Here is a 13,840-nt window from a genome sequence, read left to right on the forward strand (position 1 = left end):
CCAAGGCCGAGCAGCTGCACACAAGCCTAAGATCACCATGTGCAATGCCAAGCGTCAGCTGGAGTAGTGTAACGATCACCGCCATTGGACTCTGATGCAGTGGAAACGCATTCTCTGGAGTGATGATTTGGTTGATGTCTGGAGAACACCTCCTGCCCCAATGCATAGTGCCAACTGTAAAGGGCTAGGCCCCTTAGTTCCAGTGATGGGAAATCTTAACGCTACAGTGCCATTCTGGACGATTCTGTGCTTCCAACTTTGTGGCAAATGTTTGGAGAAGGCCCTTTCCGGTTTCAGCATGACAATTCCCCAGCACACAAAGCAAGCTCCATACAGAAATGGTTTGTTGAGATCTGTGTAGAAGAACTTGACCGACCTGCACAGAGCCCTGACCTCAACTCCATCAAACACCTTTGGGAAGAATTGGAACGCCGACTGCGATCCAGGGTTAATCGCACAACATCGGTGCCCGACCTCACTAATGCTCGTGGCTGAATGGCAGCAAGTCCCTCAGCAATGTTCCAACATCTAGTGAAAGCCTCCCGAGAAGCGTGGAGGCTAATACAGCAACAAAGGGGGGGGGGGGGGACACGAACTCCATACTAATGCCCCTGTGTGCTCAACTCCCTATGTCTCTCTCTCTGGTGCACGCAAGAGTTCACAGTTCAGCAAAATGTATATGAGTATATGAGAAAGTATAAAAAAGGGAGAAAGGAGATGGCGAGAGACAGAACATGCCAGCGTCTCTTCAGTCTCCACCAGCCCAGAGACAGGCTCATGTTTGATCATCCATGGATGTTTAGTAAACATCTTAGATAAGATTTAATCTTCCATTATCCTGTAGTGTGCGGAGCAGTTTTCATGACGTTACACGCATTATCCTGAACCCTTAACTCTAAACTAGGAATCTTTCTAACCGGAAACCTGTGAAGAGGAATGCTGACAAACCTGGGACAGGTGCTCGACCTTTACACTCACAGGTCACACGTGACTGAGTGCTTGTATAATTAATGTGAGGATAAACAGACTTCAAGCTGTGTCAACTCAGAGATGGCCATCTGAACACGGACATACAGACACCAAGCTGTGGCGACTCAGCGATGGCCAGCTGAACACTGTCCCTGAGATGCTGGTGGATAGCTGCTCTGTAAAGTAAGACAGAGGCTCACATCCAGCCCCAGTACCAGAGTGGGACACACATAGGAAGGATACAATTCAGGAGAAGGGTTAATAATGAGCTCATCCATTTCTAGCGCATGTGTAGAGGGGATTGACAAAATAGGAGGAGGAAGTCGAGGGAATGCTCCTCTTTTTTACTGCTGATAAACTACCACGCCTGCCACCGCCAACATACCGATAACCCTGCCGCCGCCACCGAAACTGACGCCGCCGCCGCCGCCACCGAAACTGACGCCGCCGCCGCCACCGAAACTGACGCCGCCGCCACCGAAACTGACGCCGCCGCCACCGAAACTGACGCCGCCGCCGCCGCCACCGATAACCCCGCCGCCGCCACCGATAACCCCGCCGCCGCCACCGATAACCCCGCCGCCGCCACCGATAACCCCGCCGCCGCCACCGATAACCCCGCCCCCGCCGCCGATAACCCTTCAGCTACCACCACCACCAACACACTGACAAACTACCACCACCAACACACTGACAAACTACCACCACCAACACACTGACAAACTACCACCACCAACACACTGACAAACTACCACCAACAACACACTGACAAACAACCACCAACAACACACTGACAAACTACCACCAACAACACACTGACAAACTACCACCAACAACACACTGACAAACTACCACCAACAACACACTGACAAACTACCACCAACACCACACTGACAAACTACCACCAACAACACACTGACAAACTACCACCAACAACACACTGACAAACTACCACCAACAACACACTGACAAACTACCACCAACAACACACTGACAAACTACCACCAACAACACAATGACAAACTACCACCAACAACACAATGACAAACTACCACCAACAACACAATGACAAACTACCACCAACAACACAATGACAAACTACCACCAACAACACAATGACAAACTACCACCACTGTCACCAACAGTTATCGGTGGCTGATAAACCCAGCCCCAACCCTCTTACCCAGTGTGTCTTTGAGGTTCTTGACCAGAGAGGCCTTCTTCACGAGGCTGTTCTTGCGCTCTACGTAGTTGGAGGGGACATAGCCGGTCTGGTTTGAGGTGTTCCTCACCCTCCACCACGTCTTGCTGTCGTCCAGCAGAGTAAGCCGATCATTCTTCCGGATGTCAAGTTCCTGGTCTTGCTGGGCCGTATAGTCCCACTTGGCTACAACTGTCACCTCCTCCGTCATCTTTCATGGAGTCCCCCTGGAAAGAGAGAGAAGAGAGTAAGTTACACATCAACCTCAAATTAGACCTAAGACGAAGAGAGATTGTCTGCATGGTAGCCCCACCCCCCAAAAATATATGATTTAACAATTACGAAAATGAGGTAAATGTGTGAGAGGGGGGAAAAAAGCAGGAAAGCATCCTAATACATATAATCACACTTATGCAACCCTGCCTCCATTTTACACACCGTAATTATGCCATCAGATATCACTACTACACCATCCAACTATAAAATAAGATCGACTGTGCAACAGTGATGAAGTAAAAAGCACATAAACAGCAGTCATAAGAGAACTCCTTATTAAAACCAACCCAGTGTCATTAAACTGTGGTTGACCTCTAACAGGAAGCACCTGATCATCTGGATCCTGAACCACCCGTCAGCCAGATCTGAGATCAGATGGCAGAAACATGGCAAATGTATGTGAAGCCAGTTAAACACCAATGGGGCCAGGAGTTTTTCACATAAAAAGGAAAAAATGTACTCCCTTCAGAGAGAAAGAGGGCAGAGATCTAACTCAGAGGCTGAGATTGGAGCTCACAGATACTGACTTACGGGATAATGCTTTTTATAAACTCGGTGGTTTGAGCCCTGAATGCTGATTGGCTGACAGCTGGATATACCACAGGTATGACAAAACATTTATTTTTACTGCTCTAATTACATTGGTAACCAGTTTATAATAGCAATAAGGCACTTCGGGGGTTTGTGGGATATGGCCAATATACCAAGGGCTGTGTCCAGGCACTCCGTGTTGCATCGTGCAATGAACAGTCCTTGGCCATTGTATTTTGTCCATATACCACACCCCCTCGGGCCGTATTGGTTAATTAAACAGCTGACTGTCACTGAAGGAAACTCCTGAAGTCAAGCAGTGAAACATCGAAGGTGTTGCACCTTCAGTTTGGCCGTGCAACCCTGACAGTCTTTCTGACAGACTAGATGGTTTTAACAAGAGAGTGCTGGCTATACACACACAGCCCAGCACATTAGTGTGAGACAGAGTTGGGGAGTGTTTCTGTGTGTGTGACTGCCTGCCTGCGTGTTGGGGAGCGTTTCTGTGTGTGTGAATGCCTGCCTGCGTGCTGGGGAGTGTTTCTGTGTGTGTGACTGCCTGCCTGCGTGCTGGGGAGTGTTTCTGTGTGTGTGACAGCCTGCCTGCGTGCTGGGGAGTGTTTCTGTGTGTGTGTGACTGCCTGTCTGCGTGTTGGGGAGTGTTTCTGTGTGTGTGACAGCCTGCCTGCGTGTTGGGGAGTGTTTCTGTGTGTGTGACAGCCTGCCTGCGTGTTGGGGAGTGTTTCTGTGTGTGTGTGACTGCCTGTCTGCGTGTTGGGGAGTGTTTCTGTGTGTGTGACAGCCTGCCTGCGTGTTGGGGAGTGTTTCTGTGTGTGTGACAGCCTGCCTGCGTGCTGGGGAGTGTTTCTGTGTGTGTGTGACTGCCTGTCTGCGTGTTGGGGAGTGTTTCTGTGTGTGTGACAGCCTGCCTGCGTGTTGGGGAGTGTTTCTGTGTGTGTGACAGCCTGCCTGCGTGTTGGGGAGTGTTTCTGTGTGTGTGACAGCCTGCCTACGTGTTGGGGAGCGTTTCTGTGTGTGTGACTGCCTGCCTGCGTGCTGGGGAGCGTATCTGTGTGTGTGACTGCCTGCCTGCGTGCTGGGGAGCGTATCTGTGTGTGTGACTGCTTGCCTGCGTGTTGGGGAGTGTTTCTGTGTGTGTGACTGCCTGCCTGCGTGTTGGGGAGTGTTTCTGTGTGTGTGCCTGCCTGCCTGCGTGCTGGGGAGTGTTTCTGTGTGTGACTGAGTGCATGAGGTGAACACCATATTAAATGTCTATATTTATGAACTGAACACCATATTAAATGTCTATATTTATGAACTGAACACCATATTAAATGTCTATATTTATGAACTGAACACCATATTAAATGTCTATATTTATGAACTGAACACCATATTAAATGTCTATATTTATGAACTGAACACCATATTAAATGTCTATATTTATGAACTGAACACCATATTAAATGTCTATATTTATGAACTGAACACCATATTAAATGTCTATATTTATGAACTGAACACCATATTAAATGTCTATATTTATGAACTGAACACCATATTAAATGTCTATATTTATGAACTGAACACCATATTAAATGTCTATATTTATGAACTGAACACCATATTAAATGTCTATATTTATGAACTGAACACTATATTAAATGTCTATATTTATGAACTGAACACCATATTAAATGTCTATATTTATGAACTGAACACCATATTAAATGTCTATATTTATGAACTGAACACCATATTAAATGTCTATATTTATGAACTGAACACCATATTAAATGCCTATATTTATGAACTGAACACCATATTAAATGTCTATATTTATGAACTGAACACCATATTAAAATGACTATATTTATGAGAGCCGGTCAGGTGTGCTCAGTCTATCAGTGTTGTTCCATCAAGCCTTCCCATAACAGCCTAATGAAATTCTCTGGTCCCACATGCCAGTGGAATGAAACATCCCAATTCAGCGTCTATGTTTAGAACGTTCCGCCGGAGCTCAACCACTGCTGCTGGGAAACAACCGTCAAATCAATAACGGAAACATTGTAAACATGATACGGAGATGATCGCGAAGAAGAAGAGAAGTAATTCACACAATAACACTAATGTTCTACAATAGTCAACCTCGTCTCCAAATGTTATCATTTTTTTAAGTGAAATACTAAAACAGTCTACTTTTGATGCATTACAACTTGTAGACCTGGGCTCTCTCAACACCTCTTTGAATCCAAACCTGGAGGAGCATTAAACAAGTGCCTGACTCAATCAATCACAGTCCCCCTTCTGTTGAAGTCCTGACCTGCAGGTAAATAGTATAGTAACACTATTCTACTGTGAGGAGGCAGTCGTTGTTTAAAAATGCACGTTGCATAGTAATGGCCTGATTACATATTCATGGTGAAAGAGTGCGAGAGCGACAGAGAGCGAGACAGACAACTGCTAAACCCTTGCTGTGTGAAACTTAGCTAACGGCCGGTGGTTAAACATAGGGCTGGCTGGCAGTCAGTCAGTCAAAACACTGGAGTGTTCTAAAGACAGACATCTCAATAAATGGTAAAATACCCCGGCCCACAGGGGGAAAGACACTTGGGATCACACATTTCCTTTCTCATATCGTCTTCGATATTATTCTTTAATGAGAGGGCAATTCACTGATGAAGCTCTGCCACACAGGACCGTATAACTCACGAGAAGCGGAGCCACACGATTACACCACATAAAAAGATCCCATTAACGCTGGAAAGATTTAGATCTCAGATATAGCCCACTGTATTTCATAAATGCTGTTTTTTTAAAAAAAGACAAGATATTAAACTATCCACCACAGGCTCATTTCTTAATGCACCGTTGAGTATATGGATGTTTTAACACAGTGCCACTCATTTCTAGTACATCAGACGCTTTACTGTCCCATTAGTCTCTTCTCACAGTCACTGGAGAGACAAGACAGACTACTGCCACACAAGCATCTGTGTAGCATCAGAACCATTGTAATATAATGAATGTGCCCCTGCTTGCATGCACTAAAGCTGCCTAACAAGATTCTCCAACAAGCCTGGACACGGTTAGACTTGAAAGGGAGGGGGTAGAGCGGGTAGGAGGAGGTAGAGCGGGTAGGAGAGGAGCAGGCCAAATCTTGCCTGTGAGCCTGTCCTTGCCTTGGGAACAATGCAGAAGATTGAGTGAGAGGGGTGAGGTGTTACCAACGTGGCTTACAGAACATCTGTATACACAGTTACACACACATCTAACCTCGTCCACAGGCTATCATTGGGCAGTAGTGTCTGCTATCGAAATGACACACACAACCAATCCCAAATCAACCCCACACACAAGGATGAGACCGGTAAGAAGAGTATGATAATAACCACCTGTCTCACCTCTGTCTCATCCACCCTCCCTCCCTTCTCTTGTAGTCTGTCTCATCCACCCTCCCTCCCCAGTTCATCAGCGTTCTGATAGATGACTCTCGTTCTCCCTCAGAGTGCGATGGCCCCGCTACCTCTGTATCCATGGTGATTATTCAGTCTCCCCCGACGACCGTGCTCATTAGGGAGAGGTTGCCACTAATAATAAGATTAACCCTCCTCTCTGGGCGTTCACACACACGCCGACAGTCTCACTAAACACACACGCCAACAGTCTCACTAAACACACACGCCAACAGTCTCACTAAACACACACCAAGTCAGCATACACGCCAACAGTCTCACTAAACATGCACCAACAGACAGTACACGCACCAACAGTCTCACTAAACACCAACAGTCTCACTAAACACACGCCAACAGTCTCACTAAACACACGCCAACAGTCTCACTAAATACACGCCAAGTCAGCATTCACGCCAACAGTCTCACTAAACACACGCCAAGTGTGTAAACACACGTGCCAACAGTCTCACTAAACGCCAACAGTCTCACTAAACACCCGTCAACAGACAGCACACGCGCCAACAGACAGCACACACACCCCAACATTCTCACCCCACACACACACCTACAGTCACCCCACACAGCCCAAAAGTCACCCCACCAGTCACCCCACACACCCCAAAAGTCTCACTAAACACACGCTACACATTAAAACATACCAGCACTCTCACTTGAGGCTGGGAATTGCCAGGGACCTCACGACACGATATCACTTTGGGGCCGATACGATATGTATCACGATTCTCACAATTCTATATGTATTGCAATTTGATACTGTGATTTTAATGCAATTCGATGTTCCAAACATATTGCTCACCATGTCTGCTGCAGAGACGAGAGAATAATGAGACAAGTTTTGATCAGTCAAGGAAAACATTTTTTACTCAATATTTAAAAAGATAAAATGGAGAACAAGCTATGAAGGAAAAATACTAGCATTCTGGTGCAGGTACAGCCAACTAGCACAAAGATAATATTGCGATGGTCAAAATGCTATATTGTCAAAAACTGTACAGATCCCCCCCCTTACTACACATACTGCTGTGCCCCACACCTATCAGCTTACCTCAGTTCTGTGCTAGATGCGTTAAAGCTCCGACGCACCTCAGTTCTGGCCTAGGATGTGTTACAGCTGACGTCCGCCCTCCAGGCAAAGCTTTAGTATATAACTACATTTATTTCATTACTCTTTCCCTACAGCCTTCAAGTTCTAGCTGCATTATCATATATGCCTGCCTGCTATTGTCAGATTGCCTTTAAAGGATAAAATTGGGAAGAAACAGGGAAGACACATGGTTAAAAATAAGGGAGATTAGGAGAAAGAGGGAGACTGCTCCCCCCTGACCCTCCATCCCTCTATTGAGAATTGAAAGACGAAGAGAAGTGACAGAGTGCTGAATTGAACTACTCCAGCACTTCAGTTCTTCACTGACGGGGAGAGAAAAAAAAACTCCCAGGCCTTTTCATCACAACAAAGCGATAGTAAAAGAGGATTAAAAAAAAAGAGACAAGACTGGCACAGCTCTCCGCATTTGGCATTCAGGTCAAAAACACAGCCAGAGGAAGAGCCAGGGGAACAACAAACTATTCTGCCCTTTTCCCAACACTTTGATTTGTTTGGTGGTGTTTTCGTTGGGTCATTTCTAAAACTGAGGTAGAGGAAACTGGTTGATCTCCAGCATCCTGAATGAATACACCGTAGGATAAGGAACCAGCTCCTGGTACTCCTAGACCCATCGGTTCACTGTGATCTGGAGGGGCCTACTAGCAGCACCCACAACAGACTGCTTTGGCAATGGGTGCTGAAAGCAGGTCAAAGCCCTCGTCATCGTGGCCAAATTCATTGGAACACTGTCAATGTTAATGATGTGTTTTATAGTGAGCCCACTGCCAGTCATGCCCTACCACTCTGTTCACGCCTGGCCTGAAACACTAAACGGGACACGTGTGTGTGTTTGCACACATCAGGGGTGTGGTATGCAATGCAGTTGGCTAGACCCATCTCTCTCTCTGATGTTGGTGCGTGCTCCTCTTCATTTTGAGCGGCAGAAAATTACTACCATGTTTGATGTCAAAGAGGACAGGCTAAAAACTGTCAACAGACCCAAGACTTTGATGGCTCAGGGAGGTCCCGAAAGGAAGACATCATACCGTCCTTTCAAGTGCCTGCTCAAAATAGACCCTGAGGAGTTAGCTTGAGCTACTGACAGAATTCTCAGACCACAGAACGAGGCCCAGGCCTGCAGTCATTCAGCCGGCTACTTCATGGGGATAAAATACAGCAGGAACAGGGACTTATCGAATTAAGCTATTGTAAGTCCTGATCAAAGCTACTGTGATTAAACTATATCGCTGACAAAAGCCTGTACAGCAAAATGGACAGAGTATAAGTAAGCGCTAAGACTGAAATAACCATACTCTATGCCAGGTGTTTCTTAATCGTGGTCCTGGGGACAAACATCTGATATCACTAATTAAAGGTTTGATGAGTTGATTCATGGATTCAGGTGGGTAGTGCTATGGAAAAACCGTGCGCCCGTTAGGTCCCCAGGACCAGGATTAAGAACACCTGCTTTACATGTCCTTCTCTTCAGCTCCAGAAAATGATATATACACCAAAGCTAAACGACTACATTTTAATGTACTGTGTAAAACGTGTCTAAAGTATATATAGTTGACTTTGTGACAGACCTCCACCTCAATGCTTCAGAAAGCAGGGAGGTCATTATTTTCAGACAGTATCGCTGTCCTCTCTATCATCTTCTCCACTCAGAGAGAAGATTAGGCAGCGTCTTGGGTCCACCCAGTCCCAGTCAGCCGCCTTGGACAGCGCTTTCACACGTATGTCCATCTTCACTAAACAAACTGTGAATTCCTCTTTCTCCATCCACCCAGTCTTTACTCCATTCACTCCCAAATTTTCAAGCATTTTCTCACTTCTCTGGTTCTTGTCATTTCTTTCCCTTCCCCCCCGAGTGTCAGAGACATTGTTTAGCGAGTTTCCATGGTTACGGTTGGCGTGGTGGTCACACACACCCCTACTCACCGGTCAGACTGCAACAAAGCGAGAAAAATGTGTAGTAGAATAAAATGCCTGGACACTCACATAGTACTCAAGATGGAGTTGGCTTGAAATCTGTCTAGATTTAAAATGGTGTCAAGCAATAGGTACAGGCATTGCAGTAAGTGTCCTATTTTATTTTAATGTAGTCCGTCCCACGACCATCTTCCCCCTCCCTCTTCTTGGGCTAACTTACTCAAATCAAATGTATTTATATAGCCCTTCTTACATCAGCTGATATTTCAAAGTGCTGTACAGAAACCCAGCCTAAAAACCCCAAACAGCAAGCAATGCAGGTGTAGAAGCACGGTGGCTAGGAAAAACTCCCTAAAGGCCAAAACCTGGGAAGAAACCTAGAGAGGAACCAGGCTATGAGGGGTGGACAGTCCTCTTCTGGCTGTGCTGGCTAGAGATTATAACAGAACATGACCAAGATGTTCAAATGTTCATAAATTACCAGCATGGTCAAATAATAATCACAGTAGTTGTCGAGGGTGCAGCAAGTCAGCACCTCAGGAGTAAAAGTAAGTTGGCTTTTCATAGCCGATCATTGAGAGTATCTCTACCGCTCCTGCGGTCTCTAGATGGGACCTTTGACTCGCTCAGGTTCCTACTGTACTACCATTGTTTTGCGACTGGCATGTTTTTTCTTCCCTTTGTTTATTTCTCAACGCTTCAATGGAAGTGCACCCGACTACAGTGTTAATCATGTATCCTCTATTTTTACCCCAGGAGAGATGACAGCATGGTCCCTTCCTCCATGTTCCTGGGCACACAATACAAAGCATAGAAAACAAGAGCTTTGATGTACAGCTCAGTTTGTTTAGCACCGTCTGGAGGAGTGAGGGTAATGCTGAGGTGAACACGTACGTGTGTGTGTGTGTCACAGTGCCAATGTAAATCAGCCATACGGTCAACCAAAGGGTAAAATACAACACACATGGCTGTGGGCTAAAACAGTGTACTGAACATCATCATTGATTATTATACTACACTCTCTCCCCCAGGCAACTCCAAGACCATCCTCATTCACAATGACTGTACTTCTGCAAACTGTCCTTTATGTTGGTGTCACTTACAGTTCTGGAGAGGGTTCTGTGGCACAACCACCTGGGGCTAACATGGCTCCTGGAGCATCCGCATTGCCTAGCCGGCTGCTAACATGTTTCCTTTGGCGGGCCGGGTTCATGCACGCTGACACGGTTGCCAGTTGTACGACGTTTCCACCGACACATTAGTGAGGCAGGCTTCCGGGTTGTGTCAAGAAGCAGTGCGGCTTGGCAGGGTTGCTTGAGGACGCATGGCTCGACCGCTGCCTCTCCCAAGTCTGTATGGGAGTTGCAGCGATGGGACCATTTGGATATCACAAAAAAAAAGTGTAAAATATTTTGGGGTTCTCCCAACTCAAATACGTCTGCCATTGTGTCACACGAGATGCCCATTTCCTTAGGTTGCTTATTAAGGTCATGTGTTTGTGTGTAACTTGAAGTAATGGACATCTGAAGTGTAGCAATGGCACACAGACATAAACACACCAACAATCATAGTGCCTCCCACAAGCAGGGATGATAACTAGTGACGGTCCAAAAAGGTAATACAGTTGCATTTAACAAGTACATAATACATATTTGAACAATCTCAATACTCAGGAAACATGTTTATGGTATGCTGACATTGCTTCATTCAATACATGGGTCAAATTTAAATCCACGGAAGTGTAGTGTGGCAGGATTTTCCATGTCTGAAGAGGACCTATTTGTTTGGCAAGACAGCTGGTCATGGCTGCATCTCACTGTAGTAGGCTGTGTTTTCATTATTTGGATCTCCATTCAACGTTTGTTTACTGTTAATGTCACTGGCCTAAATATAGATTGTGTCATGCCTTTATCCATCTGATATTTTGTCTACTAGGTACCACTGTTTTGTTCTGATGCATTCATTTGTTTGCGTTCGCAGTCGTGTCAGTATTCTAAGCCAAACTGCTATTCAGTGTTTTTGTTTGCATGCATAAATAACTAGGCTACTACTTTTTAATTTTGCATTATTTTGGTAAGACAGCTGCATTCACGTAAAAAGGGTAATTCACCTTTACAAACAGCCTGTCTTATAGCCTATAATCATGACCAAAACGGCCTTGATTTGGTGTGTAGGGCACTGTCCATTCTGCTGATACAGCGCAGCAGAGATTCACTTCAAAAGCACTCAATGGTCTCAGTGTCGGCATTTGCATTTTGTGTTATAACATAAGCAAAATTCAATATATTTCCAATGCAAGAACTCCCCAAAAATGTGCCCCCTCGCCGATTTCAACTGCCCCCTTGGAAACTTTATCCTGGCGCTGGGTCTGGAGAGAAGTGGCTGAGCAGACTAATGGCTGGTTAGGGGATGCGGCTGGCTGCTCACAGCTGTCACACGATATTATTGGAAGCACTGATATGACATCACACTCCCAACTCTGAGATTCTATTTTTAGGATGCGTAGGACGGTCATTAATTTCGATATGAGAAACATACACCATTATTCATTGGCGGGAGGTGATGTTAGCTTGCCAGCTTAGATGCTAACGTAGCTAGCTAACATTAATAATTTGCGCTATTGAAACAAATGCAACTATAATTTGTTTCTGATCAACTATAACGTATAATTATTTCAAAAACAGGTTGCATTCCAAATTTCCCAGTCAAGAACAGTTTGTTGCGTGGAGTGCGTGATGACACAGGATGCCACCTGTTAGATAAAATACGGAACGGTTCCGTATTTCACTGAAAGAATAAATGTTTTGTTTGAGATGATAATTTCCGGATTCGACCACATTAAAGACCTAAGGCTCGTATATGTGTGTTATGTTATAATTAAGTCTATGATTTGATAGAGCAGTCTGACTGAGCGATGGTGGGCACCAGCAGGCTCGTAAGCATTCATTCAAACAGCGATTTTGTGCGTTTTGCCAGCAGCTCTGCTGTTTATGAATTCAAGCCTATCAACTCCCGAGATTAGGCTGGTGTAACCAATGTGAAATGGCTAGCTAGTTAGCGGGGTGCGTGCTAATAGTGTTTCAAACGTCACTCGCTCTGAGACTTGGAGTAGTTGTCCCCCTTGCTCTGCATGGGTAATGCTGCTTCGAGGGTGGCTGTTGTCGATGTGTTCCTGGTTCGAGCCCAGGTAGCAGCGAGGAGAGGGATGGAAGCTATACTGTTACACTGGCATTACTAAAGTGCCTATAAGAACATCCATAGTCAAAGGTATATGAAATACAAATCGTAGAGAGAAATAGTCCTATAATTCCTATAATAACTACAACTAAAACTTCTTACCTGGGAATATTGAAGACTAATGCTAAAAAGAACCACCAGTTTTCATATGTTCTCATGTTCTGAGCAAGGAACTTAAACGTTAGCTTTCTTACATGGCGCATATTGCACTTTTACTTTCTTCTCCAACACTTTGTTTTTGCATTATTTAAACCAAATTGAACATGTTTCATTATTTATTTGAGGCTAAATTGATTTTATTGATGTATTATATTAATTTTTTTTTTAAAGTGTTCATTCAGTATTGTTGTAATTGTCATTATTACAAAAAATATATATTTTTAATTATATTTAAAATAAAAAATAAAAAAATAATAATAAAAAATAATAATAAAAAAATAAAAATCGGCCGATTAATCGGTAGCGGCTTTTTTGGTCCCTCAATAACCGGTATTGGCGTTGAAAAATCATAATCGGTCGACCTCTAGTACACAATCAGCACACAGAGGAAATGTGATACCACTGGTCTGCTGTTACCTGCAGGTTCCCCTCAGCTAACGTTTAACCTCCCATTCACTACAGGTCAGGATGTGTCCTTTTCACAGTGACTGGCTGCTAAAACACCTGTCAAAACAAACACTGATGCATGGATCTCTGGTTTAGCAGTAGAGCTCCTAACTATGTCACTCAACACAAATGACACCCACAATGCCAGGTGAATTGAACACACACTTGTGTATAGAAGGGGGGAAACCATAGTCTGAACCCCAGAATCAATGTGGATTTAAATTTAGCTTCAGATGCAACAAACAAACTCTTGTTCGCTCATCACACAAGCAAACAGAAACTCACAAACCTCCAGGATACTCGTTATTGAACTTCTCCTGTTTCTCTCATTAGTCCCAGTGCTGTGCACACCTGGGAGATCAGTTGCAGCAATGTGTGTGTGGTGATTTTAAGAGGTGGGGGCGGATAGATGGGAGGGTTGAAGAGGTCTCTAGGGCTGGTACTATGATAGGCGAGGGTTGGTATTTGATTAGCATCCCCATTAGCTGTTGCAAAAGCAACAGCTACTCTTTCCTGGGGTCCACA

The 13,840-nt window shown here is 44.9% G+C and overlaps 1 protein-coding gene across 2 annotated transcripts in view; it reads right to left on the minus strand.

Moving 5' to 3' along the window:
• The window catches only part of nck2a (NCK adaptor protein 2a), a 57,009-nt gene that overhangs the window by 18,201 nt on the left and 24,968 nt on the right, over nt 1-13,840 (minus strand). Inside the window, exons 1-2 of one of the 2 annotated variants that reach the window (XM_055877630.1) lie at nt 7,502-7,742; nt 2,153-2,397 (exon numbers count right to left, since the gene is read on the minus strand). In XM_055877630.1, coding sequence (XP_055733605.1) covers nt 2,153-2,381 — 229 coding nt within the window. In that variant the 5' untranslated portion in view covers nt 2,382-2,397; nt 7,502-7,742. Of the gene's footprint in view, nt 1-2,152; nt 2,398-7,501; nt 7,743-13,840 lie in introns of those variants that run through there. The other variant, XM_055877629.1, reaches the window with a different exon arrangement.

Source organism: Salvelinus fontinalis, chromosome 23 (assembly GCF_029448725.1).
Source record: "Salvelinus fontinalis isolate EN_2023a chromosome 23, ASM2944872v1, whole genome shotgun sequence".
Lineage (NCBI taxonomy): Eukaryota > Metazoa > Chordata > Actinopteri > Salmoniformes > Salmonidae > Salvelinus > Salvelinus fontinalis.